General features: G+C 42.0%; 1 protein-coding gene across 2 annotated transcripts in view; it reads left to right on the top strand.

Annotated features, from left to right (window-relative positions):
• The window catches only part of LOC117952727 (insulin-like growth factor-binding protein 2-B), a 37980-nt gene that overhangs the window by 7706 nt on the left and 4589 nt on the right, over nt 1-25685 (top strand). The window contains exons 2-5 of one of the 2 annotated variants that reach the window (XR_004658493.1): nt 4816-4970; nt 9966-10106; nt 14310-15239; nt 17709-17711. Coding sequence is in view for 1 of the 2 variants with exons in the window: in XM_034885233.1 (XP_034741124.1) it covers nt 4816-4970; nt 9966-10106; nt 14310-14468 (455 nt within the window). In the remaining variant the exon portion in view is untranslated. Of the gene's footprint in view, nt 1-4815; nt 4971-9965; nt 10107-14309; nt 15241-17708; nt 17712-25685 lie in introns of those variants that run through there. The other variant, XM_034885233.1, reaches the window with a different exon arrangement.

Here is a 25685-nt window from a genome sequence, read left to right as displayed (position 1 = left end):
GACCTTAGTGGTCCCTAATACTGTATCTGAAGTCCCTTTATATAGACCTTAGTGGTCCCTAATACTGTATCTGAAGTCCCTTTATATAGACCTCAGTGGTCCCTAATACTGTATCTGAAGTCCCTTTTATATAGACGTTAGTGGTCAGGTGAACAACATCAAGCAATCACAGGGGCGGGAAGACACCGGAAGTAAAGCTGGACAAGACAGCACAGAAAACCAGACTATCACAACAAAACAAGAAACAGAACATGTACAAGACCGAAAATTACACAATCACAAAGAATTAAGACAGAGAACCAAAAACAGAAGAAACAACAGGACAAAATGCAGAAGAAAATACCAAAACCATCACAAAAACACAGTCGGTAGGTCAAGTACATTCAGTCAGATTAGCTTCAGCTGAACTGTGAGGGAGCCCAGGGTTAGCCTGGCTCACTAGGCACCTGTCCATCAACGTGATCACGCCCTTAATTATACAGTAATTTAAGCCTGACCATAATTTAACACACACACACACACACAGATTTACAAGGTGAAAACATTACCAGTATTGCTGTTGCGGCTTGTAAAATGAACATTGGTTCTCTGCATTACACTTTGCATTACACTGGCCAGTCGTTAGACATTTGATGTCACTTGATGGTGAAAAGCATACGTTTTGTAAGAGAAAGCCACCTTGACCTTAGGGTGCACGTATTGTCTTTAAGTCTAACAAATCCTGCAGGAGCTCCAATTGGAACAGTTTCCCCTTACAACTACAAAGGCAACTTCCTTTGGTTTAGATGAAAGATGAAACACACGGCCACATGGACACATAGCAACATCAGAAATAGTTGAAAGAACTAGCTAACCGTAAAAGGTTTGAAGGGGACCTCTGGCTAGGCCAAAGCTTCATTATTCAATTGCTTCTTGTCCATTTGCCAGCCATGAAGTGTTTGAAGTGGCCGAGCCTTGAGAGGAGCCGTTTATACTGACAATGGTTAGAGGTACGGCAAGGCCGGCTCTTGGCTGTGGAAGCACAGTGACGTTTTTGAGACATAGCTTCACTGTATACAATAAAAGGGCAAAAGCATTCATGCTAGCAACTCTGGAAAGACATTACTCATTCTGTGCTATGAGAGCTGTGAAAGCATTGCTCAAAGGCAATAGCCAAAGCCAACACTCCCAACAGCTGTAGACAGGTAGTTTCTATGACACGGAGGAGAGAATCAACAACGCAGTACTTAGATGACAGCTATTGGCTGAAGTTATGTTTGGGGATTTTATTTTCTCCCTGGAACATGCTGACTAGATCCCTACGAGTGCCTATAGAAAGCAAGATCTCAAGCTCATAGAAACCGTTACGATGGGTCTGTACTGTAGTTGCATCTAGATTAGTGTTTTAACATTCCTGATGCTCTAAGTGTTGCCCTTTGAACCCTTGCATTACAAGTGTCAATTCAGTGGACTTGTATCTACCAGGGAAAAAGGAAAACTAAATCCTATTTCACATGTTTTTCAGTTTAGAGCAACAGACTTGAATAAAAACGATGAAATCAAGCTCTCTTTTGAACATGTTTAATGTGTTCTGCAGAGGAACTCACTACACTGTTTGTGAATATTTTAACATACAGTTCTAAGCATTTATGCTCAGATGGATGTTGGAAATTGTGACTTTTGGCCATCACTCGCAAACTGTAGTGAATATCTTGTTTGTGGCCACACAGTTTTAACGGCTTGCTATTGGAAGTGTTGCCTTTCTAATTGGATTATCAGTTTGGAAAGATTTCCCTTTGTAGTTTGAGACATATGAAAACTCAATAAGGAACAAAGATGGTATGATCTACGGTCAATTTTGGGCTCAAGGAATGGTAATGTTGGTTCAATCCACCACTCAAATCCAGGGTGAGATATCTTGTCAGATATTGTATGGATTTCCATGACATTTGGCTAAAGAGGCTAAAGCCTGTCAACTTGGTCTGTTCCCTGACTGTCCCTGTAGCACTACCACGATCATGGCTCCCGGACAATGTGTTTTAATAAACCTGGTGATTCCATGACTTTTAATGTTATGCAACTAGCAGGTTGACACTTTTAGTTTCAGGGGAAAACTGTATTGAAAGATTGTCTTACTACTTTACTTACTCACTAGCGACAATTCCATTAGCCTCAGCTGCACCTTGATAAGCAAATGCTAGCATGCTAAACATGCCTGCTAAACCTCAACATGTTAACAATGAACTTAACCATTTTTCTGGTCAAATGTTTTTACGCATATTTTTGAAATATTGCATTGGAAAAGCTGTATGGAAATGGCAATATTCAATAAAACGTTCTAATTTGTTTTCACTGATGAAACTACGCTCTGCGTCCCAAACCCGTTGATGGAAACGAGCCCCATTGGCATTTCTTTTCTGCAACATTTCAAAGGTTTGCACAAAGGAGACATATCTTGCTGATTTTTAGGTTCATGCTTTTATTTTGGGTTTCTACATTCTTACACGCTTTAATGTTCAAAAACATTATCAACATTGTTCATCTGAACATGTCAGTTTCAGCACCTGTCTTAAAGTCCCCATCCCCTAAAAGCCTGCAGTCTCCTATTATGTACATTTAATTTGTATTGCCCAAAACAAGTCATTCCTACAAACAAACCACTGTTGAAGTGTATTTTTACAGTTCCTGTGGACACATTTCTGGAACCGTACTAAGTGCATTGATAACAAATCAAATGTTCTCAACTTCTGCGTAAAATTGACAAAATGAACCGTGCGTGCCTGAATGTGAAGACAAAGGCCCGTTGCAATGATGTAGAAGCCACTTACTTTAACACCTGCGTGAGTGTGCACTGAAATGCATGTGTGGAGACACGCGTGAACACGCACAGAATCCTTTTAGAAAGTGTCAAACCATGTGTAAGGACCTCTGGGGTAGGGGGGGCCTTCCCTCTCTAGTGTGATTTACAACCTCGGAGTTCTGCTCCTGTCTTTATTAAGCTAATTACACACACACACACACACACACACACAGAGAGAGCCTCTGGCAGGTAGATCAGGTGCCCAAACAAATCCTGACTCAGCATGAAAACCCTTAGTGCTTCCTCACTAGTCTGGGCTCACCACCAATGACTAGCAGCCGAGCTCACCTCTTTAAATCCGTCAACGCTTTCCTGTTGAAGTGTGTCAGACAATCTCAGATTGTTATGTCTGTGATGACTCTGACTAGGCTGAGAAACCTCTTTGTGTTTACCCCTCCTTGGGCTTTCACGCCTACCTGGTTTTGATGCCACCCAAAATTCCAGGTGTCCAAAACCAAACAGACGGAATTTGCTCCAACGAAAAGAGGTAGTCTCGGTTCGGTTTGTTACTAGTGTGAAAGCAATTTTTCGGATGGTTTGGATATCGAACCCAATACAGGAAGCTCTAGTTCTCAGCTCGGGTTGAGCAGCAGAGTAACAGTGGCGTGGCGCTCACAGCAGACAGCTATCGGCAGTCAAAGCAGAGAATAAAGTAGTGTGGTAGTAAATGCCCAGTGTGGGTTTTAGTGGGTCTCTGAATTAGACCTGGGCAATATACCGATATTATATTGATATTGTGACATGAGGATAGATTTCAGCTTAGATTTTTGACATCTTAATATGACATAATTGTTCTCTTGTCCTGGTTTTAAAGGCTGCATTACAGTAAAGTGATGACATTTTCTGAACTTACCAGACTGTTGTAACTGTTCTATTATTTGCCTTTACCCACTTAGACATTATATCCACATCACTGATGATTATTTATCAAAAATCAAGTTATGTAAATACTTTGTAAAACCACCGATAGTCAAAACTACAAATTGGTTAAAAATATTGTGGTAATTGTAATATTGTTCTTTTTTCTACGGTGGAATGCCATACCCTCCGCCCTACTCTGAATAAATACTGCATCTCCTCCAAACCCAAGTAAACTTCCTGTTTCTTCCTTCTTACCAACACAACAAGTCGAGAAGAGCAGTGGTATCAAGGGGAGAGCAGCAGTCCGTTGGAAAAAACCTGCCAACAGATACAGAAATGAATGCAAGAGGACGGGGAAGCCCGTCTACAAACCAATCAATCACAAGTACAGGGAGACGCTGCTCCCAAATGTGATGATGACAGCATGTAGTTTTGTCACGTGATCGTTCTTTAGTGCACTTGGATAACTCCAGTGTGAAACCAACCATGAACCCTGGTCTGGATTTTGGTTCAGACTTTTAATGTCTGAAAAGGTCCCTGCGTCACAAGCCCAGCATCCAACCCAAAGAGGGCTGCATGTAGCACTGTGCTGTTTCACAGAAAAGGTCTTAACAAGCTTGTTCACACTGTCGCCATCGTAATTACAGCTTTGCAATGCCTGACCGTCCAGTATAGAATTAGTCACATGATTTATGGGGACACAGGATGCCTCGGGGACAATGACTTTGTCTTCTAATTCCACAATTAAGATGACTTGTAAAGGGGCCTGTTATTAGAAATGTTGGCTTGTGATTATAGAATAGATACATGTAGATGAATGTGAGTGAGTATTTGAGAAAGCCGCAGAAATGGAGAGTGTGTGTGTGTGTGTGTGTTACATCTGTCCATGAACTGCTTATCTAAAAGACAGGACACTTCTCAAAGAGCGGACTCATTATACGCTTCTCTGAGAACCTCCTTAGTATTTAGTGTTAATCTGGGATTTAAACCCGAAAACATACCAACAGGTTGAATTAGCTTTGAACAGAACGTGAAGTCTGTGTGCCAGAAGGCCAAGGCGGAGTCTAGGTACCGATGCTGCAGGTGAACTATGTCTAATGTGTGTTTGTTTGTAGATGTGCACGGGACCGAGAATCCAGTTACCAAAAGACCTCCTTTGGCCGATGCTTGGTTGTGGCAGGAGTCCGCCAGGAAACAATATCAGAATGAGCTCAAAGCCAAGATGAAGACCAAACACCCAGAGGACCCCCGAACCCAGAAAGTGCCACAGGTCAGATCTAAACCGGCCGCCTCACCACTCACCACTTATTACTTAGTCTAATTCAAAATAAAGGGTTAGAGGTAACACCACCTCTTTGATGAAAAGTTATTTTCACCATTATGTTTTAATGTATTTCAAGGGTAAAAAAACAGAAGTGGTCTCCTGTTATTCTAAAAAATATATCTTTAACTCCAGTGCTGTCAAGCAGTTAAAATATTTATTGTGATTAATTTTTATTAATTTTATAGTTAGTTAGTAGTTACTTGAGTTGATAGTTACTTTATATCCTCCCAAAATTCATCTGACAGCTTTAGTTTGTAGTTACTTTAGTAACTAGTTACTCTATGTAGTCCAATACATTCCTCTGACAGCTTTATTCACTATTTACTTTAGTTACTAGTTACTTTGGTTACTCCACTGCATTTATCTGACAGCTTTAGTTACTAGTTACTTTAGTAAGTACTCCATGTATCATAGTACTGTGTGCAACACAGTACTATGATACATGGAGTTTTAACAGTGAATTCCTTTAGTAATTTTCATGAATTTAAACCCCCTTGAATGCAAAACAGTATGTAAAAAAAAAAAAAAAAAAAAAAGGACTTTTGGTCATTCTTTTACTTGAGTTAGCAGAACCTTTATTTGGTATAGAGTATTTCTACAGCATGGGATCTGAATACTTCTTCCATCACTGTTGTGTTGTAACCTTTCTTTTCAGTTCTGAGTTTTGAGTCTTACAGTAGTTGTGTATGGCAAAGTTCAGTGACATAAAAACATGAAAAGCAGGCTGTGACAAACAGGTCAACAATGTGCTGCGTGAGCAACATTGTCTGGTACATTAGTGCCCTCCTCTGGGTGCTCTTTCACTCAATCAAACATAACACACATGCACAGGCACACTAATTATCACTGACATCACATGGACTTACATTCATTTTCTGGGACTTGCCCTAACCTTAATCATGTCTAATTACAACTCTCATTATGACTTCACCCTCACTTTTTGAAACCAAAAACCCAGTTTCAAGTATTTCTTCCCTGATGTGGTGCTCATTTCTGTCCCCATATAGAAGACAAGTCCCTATTAAGAGATTTTGTGAACATTTTGTCCCCACAACGTGATTAACACATGCACACATCAATGTGCTTTCCTATAACTGTTATGTGAAAATGTATTTGTTAATAAAGTCAATTTTTGTCCAAGAATGTGAGACTATTTTCTGTGTTTTGATAGCTGTTACAGGCCTCATGTTTAAACCTGACTTTAGACTAATTTGGTGATGTCTTTCCACTTTTAGAATACTTGAGTACTATCTCTATGCATGTATTGATGAATCTCTAAGCACTAGTACAGTGCATGTTGAAGATGGATGGTCTGGAAGGGGAAGGACCCAAAACCACTTTATAAGCAACTCCACTGTATATCCTACAGCTGACTCACAGAGTAGTGGAACACCTTGTACTACTGTATTTACCTGCAATGTTTTTATTACAAAATATCACAATGAAGTGCGCTACCCACCTGGCTCGTTATGACAGCTAATCAGCACATACTAGCTGCATCAACCACCAGAACCTGTGTCTGTGTTTGTGTGTGTGTGTGTGTGTGTGTGTGTGTGTGTGTGTGTGTGTGTGTGTGTGTGTGTGTGTGTGTGTGTGTGTAAAGCATTCTGCATGTGGCGTCTGCGTGTGAGGTGTGCAAGTTACCTTCCTTCAAACACTGACACGCATACACACGTCCAGATACATCTGGCTTTATTAGACAGATAGCCTACCTATCACTGGCATCACGCTCTGTCTGCCACTTGTTGTCTGTAGTATTTTTGTGAGTCTGAGGTGTATGTCACATTTTAGCTGCCAGAGCTCCGCTGCTGTCTGTCTCTGGTCCTCAGGGTGACAGGGGGAGTGGCCAGCGGCTAGAGCGGCTAGAGCGGCTAGAGCCAGTGTGTGCTTCTTTTACCGATATACTGCAGATATCGTTTGCATTTCTAATCCAATCGAACTCGGCACTGCACTCACTCGTGCCCATAGCAAGATATCTGTCAAGTGTGAAATCCAACGGTTCTTCAGATATGCGCATAACCCACACACAGACACAAACAAACATACACGCACACTCGCATAGAGACAAAGATGTTCCCGCATTTCAGCAACCACAACAGCAAAAGAGAAAACACAACATTACTGCAGTTGTGTTGTGTCCCTTAATGTACAAAGTGAATGGAAAAGAGAGACTTGACTATGCTTCAGTAATGGCTTATTATGAGCAAATTGATGAAGAAAGGTGATATTGTTCTTTTCTCTACGGTGGAATGCGCGTGTTGGCGGATAAATGCAGCCCCCCCCCCCCCTCCAACGCCCCCATTCTTTAACACATGCTCGCCATTTTACAGTTAAACAGAAAATGAAAGAAATTCCTTGAAAACCTATAATAGGGTGCCTTACAAACACAGATAATCTTCATACTCTTCCTGTTTTAATGTAAATGAGCGTGGGGCCTACTATGCATGTGGAGGCCCAAATACTGTATGTCTCCACATGGCAAACAATTGTGTGCATTTGCTCATTTTCTCCTTCACTTAACTCACTCGCTTGCAAAACAAAATTAAACACAAAAATCATGAGCGAAAGGGGTGCAAAACAATTGTTGAGATCATTAGAAGCAATAAAAGAGAGAATGCAGTAAAAGGAGTTGTGCAGCTGGGCGGGGGGGGGACTTCAGACAGCAGGTGTCAGGCATGGACGCACTTCATTGTTTGTTCTTGTGAGGTCAAATCCTGTACGCGAAATACATGTGTCGCGGTCGGCTGGGGTCGCGTCCCATTTGTTATCTTAATTCCTTGAACATAAACACATTTGTTTTTGTAATGTAAAAGTATTCTCTGCATCCCATCCATATTATTATTTGTGCTTGTCTTGATTTTCTTTTCTTCTTCTTCTTCTACCTAATCTTTAAAATTAAACCTGGATGACACCGGGGACGTGTGGTCACCCTACTGTAAAGGGGCAGTCAGATGGGATTTCACCTTGGAGACAAATCTGTACTAAAAGGATTGTATCTTTAAATGAAACCCAATTCCTTCGGCTTATTCAGACTCTGAACGAGGACTGTTGAATTTGTTCCCTATTCCTCCCAGTGTATAATATGATCTCCTGAAGGACAGGATAGAAAGGAGGAGTAATTACAGCAGCCACTAACTCTTTAAACATATACATGACATGGGAGAATTATGTGATATAAAATGGCCTGAACCTATCCTTAAATTTGAGAGAGAGAGCGAGAGAGAGAGAGCGAGAGAGAGAGCGAGAGAGAGACAGAGAGAGAGACAGAGAGAGAGAGAGAGCTTTTCATCCATATGTACAGATGTCTGATAAGGTTCATGGCAGACTGCGCCTCCTCCTGCCCTTCTCTCTCATCTTCAGCCAACTAATCATAAGACTGGACCCTTTGATTCCACCGGCTGCCTGATACAATGTGTGTGTGTGTGTGTGTGTGTGTGTACACATGGATACAATAGGCTTCATGGTAAGTGTGTATCTGTGCACATCCAAACAGGAATAGCCTGCACTGTATTCACTTGTGTGTGTGTGTGTGTGTGTGTGTGTGTGTGTGTGTGTGTGTGTGTGTGTGTGTGTGTGTGTGTGTGTGTGTGTGTGTGTGTGTGGCCACCTGCTAAGTCGGCCAGTCTAGCCACTCGTGTTCCACTCCAGCAGACTCCCATCCCACTTTCTGCTTGCCCAACTACCGATCATAAAAATGTTAGCTACAAATGTGTGTATTTGTGACAGTTTTACAAGACACACAAGTATTTTATTTCTCTTTTTTTTTTTTCTTGGAAGGAGCCCATTCTTAAGCCTCAAACCTAAGTCTAACTTACACATTTACTGTGTGTCTTGTCTGGAGATTAGATAGAGTTGACTTGGTTTAGTTTAGTTTATTAGTTTATAACGTCGTGGACAGACCTCCCTTAATCCTCTGTACAGTAAAAGGAGCAGATTTAGCCTCCATGGCTAATTTCCAGCTGATCATAGCATCCTAAAATACAAGGGTTAATATTTTAGAAATGAGTTACTTTACATGGATAATGACAGCAGGCCAAAGCAAAGAATGGTTAAAACATACAAACAAGCAAGCACAGATGATGGGAAAGGCATTAAAGCAATCCATGCAGTAAAAGTTATAAAAAGGAGACAAGAGAAAGGGAATTCCATTACATTTTACTCATAGTACCAAATCATAACAATAGTAATCTCAAGACACTTTACAGATAGAGTACCTAGGTCTAGACCACACTCTATAATTTACAAGGACCCGACAGTTCTAATAATTCCCCCAAGAGCAAGCAGTGGCGATGGAAAAACTCCCTTTTAGGGAGAAACCTGGGACAGACCCAGGCTCTTAGGGGGTGTGTTCTGGTGCCGGTTGGGGGTGTGATGAAAAGTGGCAATAACAGTCAGAATAAAGATGATGGAACAGTGACTAGAAATAGTAGTTGAAGTAGTTCATGTGAACGACTACGTCACATTAAACACACATCACATCTGACAGTGATGCGTGCAGTAATTGGACAGCCGTGTTTAAAGGTGTGTTGTAAAGGTGGAATATGTATTTATATCTTTGATAGCAGTGGGCAGTGAATTTTAGTTTTGTATAGCCGTAAGAATATGATAATTGACCAAATGGGCTTTTCCTGAATGGAATTAGAGGGTCACCTTGTGTGGTGCTTCTATTGATATCTAACTGACTTTGTTATGTTGGATTATGAAAGAGTTAAAAGGAGTAGGATCAGTGTAATGCAGAATTTTGTAGACCGGACAGATGCTTTCATATTTGATCACATCTTCCCAGCTCAGCAGTTTATGGTTATTTAGGATAATGCAGCTATGTGAACTGTTACGCTTGGAAGTAGTTTTTCTTCATTGTTTTTGTCTACTTTCAGGTGCTTAATAGTTATTGTTGTTAGCATTGGTATTTATGATTGTTTCCTTGCTCGTCCTTTTCAGAGCGCCTGCAATCAGGAACTGGAAAAGGTCTTAGAGGAGGTCTCCAAAATAACCTCTGAGGATAACAGAGGCCCGCTGGAGAATCTGTACGAGCTCAAGTTTCCTAACTGTGACAGACATGGACAGTACAACCTCAAACAGGTGAGCCGTGGACACAGCCCTGGGCTCACATCCCGCCATTTCACCTAAACACACACATACAAAAACACACACACACACACACTCACACACACATACACACCTACTGAGGTGGTTATTGAGTAAGAACATTGTGGCTGGTTGAATTCAAGGTGACACACCTACACAAATGAATCTTCACATTTGAACAAACTAACTAGAAAAGATCAAACTCACATTAGAATCTCACACACTGTATTAGACTGAACATGGCAGCTTCATCGTTGACGTGGTTAAAGTGTACGTGGAATACAAACGGGATAGAGCATTAGAGGCGGAGGCAGGATGATCTGCACTGCTCCGTACTACGGGGCCCATAAAGCAGGCGCACTAGAAGCCAGACTACTTCTGGTTTAGCCAGAATTAGTTTGACTTTTTCTAATGTTTTGCGACATGTGGATCAAATTCTTATAGTGATACGAGTAATTTTGCAGGGGTTAAATGCTGTAAAAAAAAAAATGAATCTAGTGATTTACTGATGTCTCGTTTGCCTTGTAAGTCTAAAATCTATATCTATATCTTTTAAAATCTTTTCTCTACAGTATTTATTTTGGGAAATAATTCAACAAATAAAAACACCCCAACTACAATTCATTGCTCATAGGAAATGTACAACATGAGAGGTTTGCAAGAATTTCTTTATATTAAACCCTATATTGAGAGCATTGCGAGACTTAGGTTACTAAGGGAATAAAATCCAGGAAGTAACACGTTGAAAAAGCCAGATTGCATTATCCTCACATCATTTAAACCCTCTAACTTCTCAGTGCCAGCATTTTTTTTTTCAATAACCAGCTACAGGATGGTCCACAGGATGTCATCAACATCCTACACCTACACTGGTGTATATATACACATATAAATACCTTGCCTATGGCCTTTCGATTTATGAAAGATTATAGGCAAAGCGGGCAATTTACCCTGGGCTCCAGAACTCCAGGGGTCCCAAAAAGATGATAAAGGCCTGAAGGTTGTGCTTTATTACCACATGTGAAGACCCTGCCTTGAAGAGGGCCCCTATGTTTACATCTAACAGGGGACTTCTAATTGGTGCCATGTCCATTTGGGTCGGTCTTCTCCTTTACTGAAGCTGCTGATCCAATCTGGCCTACGTGTAAGATTGAGTGGGCATTGTTTCCTAATCCACTGAGAATGACAGTATTAATCTATGTTGTCTTGTGTAAAAGTGCCAAGGTGTACAATACGTACTGTCGCTAATGGAAATCGTTTTCCAAATTAGTTTTGATAGCCTACTCTGATGGTGATGGATATTTGATTGGAGTGTGAAACTGGCCTAAGGATAATGGATACTTTAAAAACAAATCTGGATATTTGGTGGCGGTTGGTATAAACCAGAACTTATATTTTGCTACTTCTTTGTATGTACTTCCTTTGCTCTGACTAAAAATGCGTGTTGTTGATTAGGGCTGTAACGGTTCATGAATTTGGGATGGGGGTCACGGTGCAGTGCACACAGAATATGTAAAAAAGGAGCTGGAACATGTGTACGTTCAAAGGTTGTTTAAGTCATCCATCCATCTTCGTCTGCTTGTCCGGTGTCGACTCACAGCAAACTTCGCTTTCCCAAACCACATTAACCAGTTTCGACTGGGGGATCCCGAGGTGTTCCCAGGCCAGGTTGGAGATGTAATCCCTCCACCTAGTCTTGGGTCTTCACCGAGGCCTAATCCCAGCTGGACGTGCCTGGACCACCTCCCTAGGGAGGCGCCCAGGAGGCATCCTCATCAGATGCCCAGACCACCTCAACTGGCTCCTTTCGACGTGAAGGAGCAGCGGCTCTACTCCGAGCTCCTCTCGGTTGACTGAGCTTCTCACCCTATCTTTAAGGGAGACCCCAGCCCCCCTCCTGAGGAAACCCATTTTGACCGCTTGGACCCTGGATCTCGTTCTCTCGGTGATGACCCAGCCTACATGAACATAGGTGAGGGTAGGAATGAACACTGACCGGTAGATCAAGAGCTTTTCTGGCTCAGCTCTACTTTCATCACAACGGTGCAATAAATGGAATGTAGTACCGATACCGATACCAATTATCCAACCAATCTCCAGCTTCACTGTCCACTTACTCGCGAACAAGACCCCAAGGTATTTAAAGTCCTTCACTTGGGGTAAGGAGTCATTGCCTTCTTTAGTTGTGCGAGAGAAAACTCCGATTGGACAGATAGTCTAGCTAGCTGTCTGGATTTACCCTGCAAAGATCTGAGGACCAGGTAACCATAGTCCTCAGATTGGACAGATAGTCTAGCTACCTGTCTGGATTTACCCTGCAGAGATCTGAGGACCAGGTAACCATAGTCCTCAGATTGGACAGATAGTCTAGCTAGCTGTCTGGATTTACCCTGCAGAGATCTGAGGACCAGGTAACCATAGTCCTCAGATTGGACAGATAGTCTAGCTAGCTGTCTGGATTTACCCTGCAGAGATCTGAGGACCAGGTAACCATAGTCCTCAGAAATTCACCGGAGGTTAGATCGCCAACACAGAGACACAGGTAGGGGATTACCGGGAACAATCCCGACAATGAAACCTCATTGATATAGACTATAGAGGAGGTGACTGAATACACAGTGAATGTGATTAAATTTAATATCCTATTTCATCAATAATAATATTGATGAAACCCATAGTCCACAGCATCACTAAGATGTGCCAATCACCATATTTTCAATTTTATAGCATAAGGGATGCCTTTCAGTTTCATGGCCTATTGGGACCTGCCTTTTGGGATAAAAAGGTTTTTCCCTGTATTCTCACCGTGTAATACAGAAGTCTTTATAATGTTTCTTCTTATTATAAAAAATAGTTTACCAAAGGAAAGGTATGCACAGAACTGTGACTTCTGTGTACTGTTACACCCCATTTGCCTATACAAGCATAATTCAACACACATACATTCAGTTTACATGCTAATTAAGATACACACACACACACAAACACACACACACACACACACACACACACACACACACACACACACACATCATCATCATCATTAACATCAACAACAACAACTCTTGTATCTGGCAAAAATATAAAATCTCCCCCTTACTCCACCTGCCACTGCTCTCCACACAACTACCCCGTCTCCCCCCTTTCTTATTCAACTCACCCCCCTCTTTAACACTGCTCACATACACACACACACCCACACACAGTTCCTCATGACAACATGTGGAGATGTTGTCATCGTGAATGAGGCAACAGCTTCTGAGCTCAAGGTTACAAGGCAATAAAAGTGTTTGGCGTACTTCATGGGAAGACTTTTGTTAGTCTAAGGAATGAACTGTGCTTCCGACCGGAGGGGGAGGGGGGGGGCTTGAATTTGAATTCTGCTCATCCATAGAAATCAGTGGGACAAACAAGGTCACATATCCAGTGTTTTCTTACGAGCATAGTAGAGCAGAAAAGAAGATTTGAATAGGCGCCACAGTTTCCTAAAGCAGGGCTCTTAACCACTCGGCCAATTTTCATCACTGGTCACAAACAACAGCATTGTTTCGGACCGGAGTCCTCGGTTCCCAGGGAGGAACACTGTACCTCCTCAACACTCAGCTCCCTTTTGTAGTTGTCCCTCATGTCGCGGGGTAATTACTGTAACTGTCACTTTTTTTGTTCTTTCTCATCCAAGGAAGAAAATGGAAAGTCTTTTCTTATCCCCCGGCTTTTCATTCTTCGCGTGCGCGGCGTAAACTGTGTCCACTTCAATTACGACCTCATTTCTGAGTAGATGGGGGGGGGAGCACTGCAGGAGGGGCGGGCGGCCGGGCGGGTGTGTGTGTGTGTGTGCGTGCGTGCGTGTGTGTGTGTGTGTGTGTGTGTGTGTGTGTCGGTGACGGCATGTGTTGCTGGGGATGGGTTGTGATTTGGGGGCATGACCTGAGGATGGGCTGTTATTGGGCAAGTGGTGTCCCACCCGAAACCACAGCCCTCACTCTCATCCAATAGCCCCCCGCCACCAGAAGATCTACAAGCACACACACACACACACACACACACACACACACACACACACACACATACATCTCAAGCCACCGTACGCCATGCTTCATTAACGCACCCCCTGCTTCTCGCTGGGAATCTTTACCCCTCCCTGTTTTTTTTCCAGTATTTTCCAACTTGTTTGTGTTTTTCTTCCTTCTTTCGCAGTGCCACATGTCCACCCACGGCCAGCGGGGCGAGTGCTGGTGCGTTAACCCCTTAACCGGGGTCCAGATTCCAACAACGCCTAAAGTCAGAGGGGATCCCAACTGTAACCAGTTCCAGGAGGAACTGAGAGTGATGCCCACTGCAACAGCTGCGTACTAGCACGGCCCAGCACATCCAAAGACAGGGTTGGGTTTACTTAAAAATTCTAAATGGAGGATTTGTGGAATAGGGTTATTTGATCATCATGTAAAGAAGTTGCTATATTTGAAGTCTTTGTCTGTACTTCTTTTTAAAATGTACACTAGGTTTAGGTTAAAGTATCACTGATGTGTTCTAGGATGAAGTTGGCATTGTTCTAGCCTTCCTGTTGTCAACGAATCCAGTGATTTCTGACTTTTCTAGCTTTTCCTTGTGACTCAAGTCCATGTACTCCTACTAAAGATGTATGGAATACATATTTTGTGTTTAATCTGTCCTAAAGCAGCTGGGAACTGTAGTTTTATTTACAAACTTTACTTAAACTGAAGAAAAGGGTACATTGCTGGGGACTATTTCTAACTGCGGATTAACACACATTTGTTGTACACGTTTGTTTTTTGTGGATGCCAGACAGCAGGACGTTTTTTTGGACTTATGTCCTCTTGCCAGTTGGGTCTTTTTAGTGTTGCTTTCAGTTGCTTTTTAAGGGGATTTGTTGACATTATAAAAAGAATTGTGCCAGCCTTATCCTTTGAATCTGCATTGATTGATTGTTGGGACCACTTAGAGGCAGCGGAACAAGCTGTAAACATATCTTATCTTATAGTGAATGTGTCAGCAGACAGAGCAAGATTAGCATTCCTTTGGAGTCTTTTTTTTTTTACCCACTTGACAAAAGTAATTCTAATCTTTACTCTTATTTTAACTCTTGAGATCTTCACCAAATCCTGAGTTAAGCTGCTTAATCCTCCTCTATAAATGCAAACTTTGTCCCGCTGCCGTTTGATGCTGTGTAGCTAGGCTACAGTGGCTGCAGTGGTTACATTGGGTGCATTGGGTACAGTGGGTACATTGGGTACAGTGGGTACAGTGGGTACAGTGGGTACATTTGGTACAGTGGGTACATTTGGTACAGTGGGTGCAGTGGGTACATTGGGTACAGTGTGTACATTGGGTAGATTGGGTACATTTGGTACAGTGGGTACATTTGGTACAGTGGGTACAGTGGGTACATTTGGTACAGTGGGTAAGGTGGGTACAGTGGGTACAGTGGGTAGATTGGGTAGATTGGGTACATTGTGTACAGTGGGTACATTTGGTACAGTGGGTACAGTGGGTACATTGGGTAGATTGGGTACATTGTGTACATTGGGTACAGTGGGTACATTGGGTACAGTGGGTACAGTGTGTACATTTGGTACAGTGGGTACAGTGGGTACATTGGGTACAGTGGGTACAGTGTGTACATTGGGTAGATTGGGTACATTTGGTACAGTGGGTACATTTGGTACAGTGGGTACAGTGGGTACATTTGGTACAGTGGGTAAGGTGGGTACAGTGGGTACAGTGGGTAAGGTGGGTACAGTGGGTACAGTGGGTAAATTTGGTACAGTGGGTACAGTGGGTACAGTGGGTACAGTGGGTACATTTGGTACAGTGGGTACAGTGGGTACAGTGGGTACAGTGGGTAGGTTAACGAGAGCGGAGAGACAAAAGAATACAGGAAAGTTTTAGGTAAGGAAACCTGCTTTTGGAGTGGAGAGGAACTGCAGAGTTAACAAATGTCTTGAGGTTTCTCTCAGACGACCACTTTCACTTTGTTATTTCATCTATTTTTAGCATGCAATTATTAACTAGTGCAGCTTTAAGGTAAACCTTAGAAAATCTTATGATTTTAAATTTCTTTTTAGGGTGACAATGTAACATCTATTCAGCGCTAAAGAATAAAATATCGACTTGTGGCTTACTCTGCAAACATATAGTATAGCTAATCAACACTGCCACAGTTACATAAACCAATGAATAGAAACATTCTGCATACTTTTTGAAGGTGAATTAACATAAGACTAAGCTGACATGAGTCAAGGTAATTTCATGATTTCATTTTTGAAAGAAATCGTAAAATAATAACGCAGAGAAAACGCGTACTTGAAGAAGACGAGCCTCGGTGTAGAGCTGAGGTCAAAGACTCACAGGTGCTCCTTGACATCTCAAATATTTGCAAGCTCAAGCTACGTGTGATTTTAGAGCCAACATGTTGTGTGATCTTGTTTCCATGAGTGAAAACTCTGCATGCACGCAATTAAACTTGTTATCACTGTCATGCTTTTCCCTGATTACATCTTGTCAAGTTTCCCTGTTGATGCACCAACTTTGCTTCCTACATTGTGAGCTGTAAATTTATTCAGTTCAACTCTGCTCCGACAAGCTAAACTCAAGATGTCAAATCCGACACCATCCAACTGTTTCTATAAATCCACACACATCAGTTTGGTTAGCTGCACAGAGCTGCTGCTGCTGCTGCTGCTGCTGCTGCTTCTTCTGTTGCTGTTTGTCAGCATTTTCCCCACCAACACTCGTCTGTTCCAAATAAGTGTCACTGAAGAAAAATTAAGGGTTAAGGTTAGGCATTTAGTTGTGATGGTTAAAGTTAGGGTAAGGGGCTAGGGAATGCATTATGTCAATGACTGGTCCCTACAAAGACAGTGCCACATACTTATTGGGTGCCACTGTGCATGTGTGTGTGTTTGTTGTGTTTTTAGCTGGGGTTACTAATGAAGTGTCGACATAAGGAGGGATTACGATGGGGGGCTGACGTTGACAAATGTGATACTAAGTGGGTAAAGTTGTCTATAAATAAACCAACCCGAGTACGCCATTGCATGCCGGGACACACACGCACTTGTCGTTCACATCCCGGTCTAAAGAGAGGCAACCAGCAGAGAGATGTGGGGGGGGCTATAATAAGGATTCTGAATGTCCCTGACAAAACTAGATAAAGGGACCTTCGTGGCAATGTGTCTGTCTTTCTGTAGCGTTGTCCCACTGTAACAGGCTGTTCTGGAACAATTCTGCCATCCATTGGCTGGAAGCAGAGGCATGTTTTTCATCTGATAGCAAAAAGTGGATCTGTAATCTATTACCCCACTGTAAAAAACAACAACAACAACACAGCAAGTTGGTTATTCAGCAGATGCAGCGTAATCACTAAGTTGTTATTCCTGCTGCAATTATGGAAGTATTTGCATGTGACCTAGAATAACAGTTTCATAAATTTCTGACATGTCAACAAGTCCTTTTTATAAGTGAAAGTTATGGTGACATTGTCATGAATCCCCGTGATGACATGATTCTCAAAACCTGCAAGGGCATAGATAACATGTTACAAATCTGAAAGCACTGATACCAGCCTGAATGGAGGAAGTGCTGTAACATGAATACAAGATACAGAAATTAGCGTATTGTGGATTTGAATAATGATGCTAATTTAGAGGGCTTTTTCTGACCGATAGCCAACCTTTGTCAACCAATTATTAACCGTTAACCCAGATCTTCAACATATTTTAAACCAAGGACCCCTGAACTTAAAGAGAGACGCAGCAGAGACCTCACATACATTGTATGACTAAGTTGGATATTAAACTAGGCCTACACTGGCATGTAGGATGGCCTAAAGCCTTTATAGATACCTTTTTGGTGCATAGTTAGTAAAAACACCGTTGCAATAATTTTATAAATCATGTTATAATATTAGACATGGCATAGTGAATCCTTAGGATGGCTACCTGAGTGACTACCTTACCTATAGGCCAGTAAGCCTATCAGTAATGGTTTTTTTTCACAAAAAGTTCATCCCCAACAAAACGTAGCAACCCCTTTTTTCTTTTTTAAAATTGAAACCGGGGTGCGTTCAAGACCCTGTTGTGTACGCAAGCGCTCTGCCTTCTGATTGCCATGTGATTACAGACACGTCTCTGATTGGTTGTCACCTGTGACACAGCCAATAAACAAGAGACACAGAAACAACACAGGAGAAAACACAACTCAACGCCCTTTGAGTTCACCGTAGCAACACAGTGCACATCGTTTGGATATGTTTATATTTGGTAATAAAATGTGGGATTCGTGTTGAGACATTTTAGTTTTGGAAAAAAAAATTTAACAAAATTTATAATAAGTAGATCTGAGGACCTCCTTACTAGTTACTTTAGTTACTAGTTACTTTTGTTTGTTAGTACAATTTTGCACACAAAACTCTTATTATAAATTAAAGTACCCAACAATATAGCAACCAGTTGACATGATTATTATTAAACACTGAACAGTTTTAATTGTATCCGGTTTCTAAAACGTGAAGATTTTTCACTATTAGTCATTTTACTTTAAAGTTCTCATATTCTGCTTTTTGGCTCTTTTCCTTTTCTTTATTGTGTTATATATCTTTCTGTGCACGTTATAGGTTTCCAAAGTGAAAATGCCCAAAATATAGTCTACCTAGACATTTTCTCACCTTGTCCATCTTGTCCACCTGGTCCATACGTTTTTCTATGTTATACAGCCGAAGTACAGGAAACGTAAGGCTTTCAAAAGTCCCCAAACAAAAGTCACCATTTATTTGCAATCAAATGATTCAAGACTTGGGTGTAAAGAAAGACTTCTTTGAAGTTCTGGCCAAGAGTGTATCATATGAGACCACTCCTGACTGGCTTTGGCCTTGTAACCTCATACATGTGCCAGAGTGCCAGTTAGCTGAGCACCAGTCCCAAAAACCCTCTTTCAACTACAGCTTTACAGCTTTGTTCAGTTTTCGTGACACTGTTTCTTTTCTCTAATTTCTTTTTATTTTGTCTTATTAATGCTGGTTCTTTGGCAGCAAGTGTGCTTTAAAAAACAAATTGACAGCTTGGCGTGGTGTCACACATGGATCTCAGGCGTCCTCGGGTTGTTCAGCACATTTAATGCCAGTTTGAAGCTGGCCTTTTCTGAAAACAAATCAAAACAAGTGTCTTTTGTTTTGGGGTTTGATAGATCAGGCACAATGGGGTGAGGAGGGTAGTTTAGCAGTGGGAATAAGAGTGGGGGTGAGTATGTGTGTGCTGGCGTGATTGTGTGTGTGTGTGTGTGTGTGTGTGTGTATGTGCAAAAGCACATGTGCGTGTTTTGGCCTGGAGAGCCCAAGATCTGCCCTACTTTCAGGAAAGTATTTCTTTTGTTAGCATTCAACAACTTCCCTTGATATGTTGATGGTGGGTCTGTGTCTAAGACTCACGGAAGCTGTACTTGTTGAATGTTAACAAAATAATTGTTGTTTTTATCTTTGTTAAAATGACATGGTGCTCCGATGTTAGGAAGGAGGCAGGAAGTACACAGCAGAGACATTTATTTGTGAATATGGACAATGGAGTCAAGTGTTATGTTTCAGCTTTGAAGAAGGAAAAGAAAGAAAAAGAACTTGATGCAGTAACATGCCGTGTAACAGAGGCTTGTGGATACTGGAGAAGACTTCAGCTCTCTATAGGACAGAGAGTAGCAGTGCTGGGAATCTGGACACATGTGGTAATGCACTTGCACGTGTGTTGCACTTGGGGGCCGCTGTGGCTCAGAGGTAGGGCGGTTGTCTGCCAATCAGAAGGACGGTGGTTTGATCTCCGACCCTGCAGTCCCATGTCCGAGTGTCCTTGGGCAAGACACTGAACCCAGAGTTTCCCCGGCTGCACCATGTGAATGTGTGTGAGTGTTTATCTGATGACACCTATGTGGCATCTTGTACAGCAGCCTCAGCCACAGTGAATGAATGGTGAATGGTTCCTGTACTGTGTTAAAGCGCTTTGAGTAGTTGTTAAGACTAGAAAAGCGCTATATAAATACAGTCCATATTTGCAATGAGCAAAGGGTCCAAGAATATAAATCATCTTCAAGCTAATATGTGTTTATCCAGCCCAGATCCTTGGCATGATTAAGCCTTGCAGCCTTGAAGGCAAACACATCTCCATCTCGGGTAGTAGTTCCGACTAGTTTTACGGAGTATTGTACTCACTTAATGAATTGCTAATGGTCTCTGAGCACAGTGACATCGCTGAAAACAAATCTGATGGGGGAACTTTCTAGAGTGAATATGACTACGGTAAGTCTGTGATGGCTGTTTTCAACAGACAGTTTGCTTTGGTTTTCTCTTCCTAATAATTGCTCTAACTCAAATGGGGGTTTGTTTACAACCTGTCTGAACAGTTGGACCTATTTTAGCGATGTAGCAGCGTTCTGAGAGCTCAGCAGTTACTTTGGTGAGTAACCTACAAAGTAAGGCCGCACAACTGATTGAATATTAATTTTGGCTTCCCACAAATAAATGAAAGGATGAACTGCCATGTTGACGCTTATGGAAAACTCTGCTATGTATCAAATCATGAGCTTTTGTGTGTGTGTGTGTGTGTGTGTGTGTGTGTGTGTGTGTGTGTGTGTGTGTGTGTGTGTGTGTGTGTGTGTGTGTGGGTGTGTGTGTGGGTGTGTGTGGGTGTGTGTGTGTGAGATAGAGTGAGAAGAGAAAAACACGACTCTTGCACTGAGCTGAAATGGACCCACTGTGCTCCAGCTTGTGTCTTTTAGTTTAATAATAAGGTATTATCATTTAAGGATTCTGTTATTCTGCAGTATTGAGAAGGGGAAATAAACAACAACCACTTACCTAATAAACAAATAGTCAAATATTCACGCCCAGCCCTGTTTATGTGGATGCAAAAGTGTGTCCATCAGCAGTAATGTAGCGGAACATGGAAGTGAAGGCAGTGCTCTGTTACGACGCATTTATAATATGTTATCCCACAAAATCACTGAATAATCGTGACAAATAATCCTCATCTCAAGATTGATCAGAATAATTGTGATTATCATCTTGGCTGTAATCTTGCAGTCATAGTACAAGGAACAGACCGTACAGAACTACACAAGTTGCACATGTTTGCTGGTTTTCACAGGGTACTAGTATTACCTGGGGACCTCTAGTTATTTGTTACACTGGGGTGGTCGCCTGTGATCTTAACCTTGTGCTAAAGTTAAAATTCAACTGCAAGTGACCTGCCATATTTCGCCAAACGCAGCGGGTTGTGTGATAATATTAGTCCCGTGTGACTCAGCATCTCTGGCATTTGGGGTTGATATAAACAAAGGTTCTGACAGAGCCATGACATCATATGGGGGGAATAAGGTGAGTATATTAAGTAAAATACAGACTTGGCTTATCCCGTGTGAATGCACCTCATAAACCCACTGTAGACGTGGAGGGGGGTTGTCTATAAATCACATGAGGTCCCCTGGCAAGGTTTTACTAGTCCCGTGCAAATAGGGCTTTTTAATATCTCATGACATGTTTTATATTTCTTCTCCTCTTTGCCTCCTGACACGAGGCCTGATTTTCTCACCAGAGCGACCAGCATAGAGGACTACAGACTGTTCACTGAGAGCCATGGCAGCCATAACACGAGCACTGTAGCTATGACTTGGGACTTTAGCTATGCACTCCTTTAATGTTTGTAGGATATCAAATCTTAATCTCATTGTTGGTTTACTTATCATGCAGTTGTGGTTCTCACAGTCACATCCGATCCCCGCTCAAGAGCCCTCCATTTGGGATTCTAAGTCCCATCATTGATGAAAGGGCTTGGATGAAAACTAGCAGACACTTGTCTACTTGTCTGCCGTCTACTACCACCGGCATCGGAGGATTCCACCACTAAGTCATGTGATTTACTCCCAAAGCGCTGTACATTCTTTCAAATCTCCTTTCATCTCCATCCCGGTGATGAAAAGAACCACCATTACCTCTTTAAGAGATAGTATTATACAAGAGCACAAGCAGTGATTTGCACAGATCCTAATTATGCAGTGTAAACATCTGCATGCCATTTGTACCCTTATGTCTTTAAATGCCCCATCATTGTTTCTAAAAGTCACATTTAATGATATGAGCCACAGGCAAATCGATGCACAAGCGAGTGAAAGCATCTCCAGAGCTACAGCGCTGACATTGGTTTAATCATATTAACTGCATTCAAAAGAAGAGTGTGCGAGCGATCTTGGAGCAGGACTTTGAGGTCTGGGCGGCACAGAAATGCTGGGCACAGCAGTTTGGGATGGAGCGAGGTACGTGAGTTTATGTCAGATGTAGCCATCCAACGTTTTTTGGCCTAATTATGTAATAAAAGGGGCATAAATGCTTTGTAGTCCTAAGTGCAGTTGTCAGTTTCTTTGAAGGCAAATAGTAATTGTCATGTTCACTGCCTCACAAATCAAATCTTCTACACATGTTTCCTCCTCCCCGAAGTCAAAGTCTGTGCCCTCCCTTTTGCATGTACGAACGCGCACGCACACACACACACACACACCCACACACACACACACACACACACACACACACACACACACACACACACAACCTTTACGGCAGCCTTGATCTACTCACCATACAGGAACTGCTGGGCCCTCCACCCTTTCAGGCCCTGGTTCAGTCACCCACATCTGGAGTTGGTCAAAGTCCTGAGCTCCCCAGGGACAGACTTTAGTGGCCCCCCAAAAAGTCCCGTTTTGTCACTTCCTGGAATCCATTAGGGAATAAAAATGACCAGACAACATGCAGATTCTTTGAGAGTTAATCCTTAAGAGTGTCTGTACACGCTGGAGAAATGGAAGAAGACATTGCTGATCAGGAGCGGATATAGTTTGCGTTGTGTTTTTCAAAAAAGCATTGTGAAAAACACTGCAGTACTTCGTGTTAGACCTACTATGTCGTCAAAAGCCAATTCTTGCTATATTTACTAGGAGTGGGGGGGGCGGGGAATCCATACAGCGTAGTATTGCAATGTTTTCCGTGGCAATACCTCATCGATACACAGACGGCAAATTAATCGACCTATTATTAATAACTAGTGCAGTTCCTGTTGAAAGTGTGTGTGTTTGTGTGTGTGTGTGTGTGTGTGTGTGTGTGTTGGGGGTCAATCCCCACGTGGATGGAAATGTAGCTAGTGACCAATGGGAGAGGGGGAGTGGCCAGCAGCTAGAGCGGCAAAAGCCAATGTCTGCTTCTTTTATCAATATACTAACGATGTATATTTTGCATTTCTAATCCAAACACCGTCAAACTCGGAACTGCCCTTACTCATGCCCGTAGCAAGACACCCGGCCATCAGACTAAAGGTTCAAAGGATATGCGTACAACACACACACACCCACACACACACCCACACACAGACACACACAGACAGAACACGTTCCTTCAATTCATAGACTGATGTTTGTCTGCTTTACAATCCCATTTAGCAGCAATAAAATTGAAGTGAGATGAACAAACAGAGAAATGTATCTTTAAGGTTTTCCTTCGGGGACATAATTCGAAGTTGGGAAAAAGAAAATCAATTGCAACATGTTGCAGTTGTCACGGCAGCCCATCTTCCTGTTGGCTGTTCTGCATGGCCGCCAGGCTAAAGATGAGGTGAAATGGGCCCGCCTGTCGCTCGCTCTCTGTGCTCCGACACCAATCAGTCAGTGCTCCCGTGACAGTTCATTTCCCCATTAAGTTTATGTTAACGTTATTAAAAGTCGGCGTCTTTGAATGTCTACATAACGATGAACTGTCAATGGAAGTAGAGCTATTTCAGTTTATTCACTTTATTATCCCAGGTGGGAAACTTGATCTGCAGTCAGGAGTCCAAGAGCAAAAAACACACACCAGAAACAACGCACAAAAGACAACAACACAAAGACATGAGGTACTAAAATGTTTCCTGTACTCTGCATACAACATACAGAAAACAATGTTACACAGTACTACAGGAGCAATCTCTAAACAGTTCTACAGTACATGTGCAATTCAAGCCGAGTTATTGCACATGGAAGTAAAGCGTTTTTACTCCGATTGCTCTTGTTTCACCTTATTTCATCTTACCTTTAGCCTGGCAGCCGAAACTCTGGAGATCCATGAATGAAAGTGCTGCGAAGCCCTGGAAACTCCATGACAAGTAGTGATAGTATCAAGTTGTCCCAGGGTTGTGGTTATGACCTGACCGAGATTTGCATTATGTAAAAAATTGCCAAAATACCATCTAGTGACATTTGTACTGTGATAATATAATGTGGTGGGGCTCCTGGTGACTCCCACCCCTAATACTTACCAGACCTATCATATTCTGTCCACACCTTGTGTCTATGTCTGAACTTTTAACGGCACGTGTATGTCTTCATGAACGAGACGTGTCTCCGGGGAGTCCATTCTGCCTTTAAGTGGTTTTCCATAACATGATGAATCCTCCTCCAGGCTATAAATCCCTTCTTCCCAGTCATTTGAATAGAGCCGGCCCCACTAGATGTTATCCCCCCTCTTGAAGTTCAAACTCATGTTAAATGACTTCCTTGTTCCTGTGCAATCTTTTTTGACTATGGTGTTGAAAACCAGGTGACTTGCCCACGGGCGAGGCATTATATAGTCACATCCTGCATGAGGTCCTTGTGGGCTAGCCTGGATGTCTCAGACTTATGTCTGAGAGGTTTATCGGCTCGTGCCTTGGAGATTAGTCAGTGCTTACTATCAGGGTGATTCCACTTCAAACTACCAGTACTTTTTGAGCCATTTTAGTGGCTCTGCCCAATCCTCTTTAAGCAAGACACTGCAGGTGAATAGGATAACATGTTTAACTACAGAATCAGACATCACCATGCAACTTCCCCAGGTTATTCTTTGCCATAAGCAAATTATTTGTCCCTTACAACCTTTCTCAAATTTTATTTTTTAAGCATGCAAATGATGCGTTATCTTAGTAAATTTGAAAATTGGATAAGACCAGGTTAAGATTTCTTGTCTCATATTGTTGACTTGTTAAACCAAGTTTTTTTACAGAGGGGATTTGGGATATCTCTTTTTATTACTTAATAAATCAACTTTTATTATTACTTAATAAAATCTTACATTTTTGCCGTGTTTATGGACATGAAATGTCGTCTAAATCAGGCCATTAATTACATATTAACAAAGCCCTGTGGAAAAACCTGCGAAATGTACAGTAGATTTGAGTAAAACTGTAAAGTCTGGTGTATGAATACGAAACATTTCCAACTCGGGGTCTGGGAAAAAACAAATCTTTGAGAAAAGTGTGTAATGTTATGAAAATCTACAGCTGCTAAGAGAGAACTTTGAGGAAATCCAAAACACAATGAGGTGGAGTTTGGATATTTTCTCTCTAGTCTGAAAGAAGACGTTTTTTGGAAGTAATACAGCCCAAAATCTCATAATTGGCCATTGCTTAAAAAACACAACATTACTGCCTGCAGTGTCTTGCCTTAAAATGCAACACTAGAAATAAAAAAACCTCACCAGACCGCTTAAATGAATACATAACTTTATTTAAATAAATG

The sequence above is a fragment of the Etheostoma cragini genome, chromosome 11 (genome assembly GCF_013103735.1).
Source record: "Etheostoma cragini isolate CJK2018 chromosome 11, CSU_Ecrag_1.0, whole genome shotgun sequence".
In the NCBI taxonomy this organism is placed as follows: Eukaryota; Metazoa; Chordata; class Actinopteri; order Perciformes; family Percidae; genus Etheostoma; species Etheostoma cragini.
The sequence above is the reverse complement of the archived record's forward strand: the minus strand, read 5'-3'. Positions and strand labels throughout refer to the sequence as shown.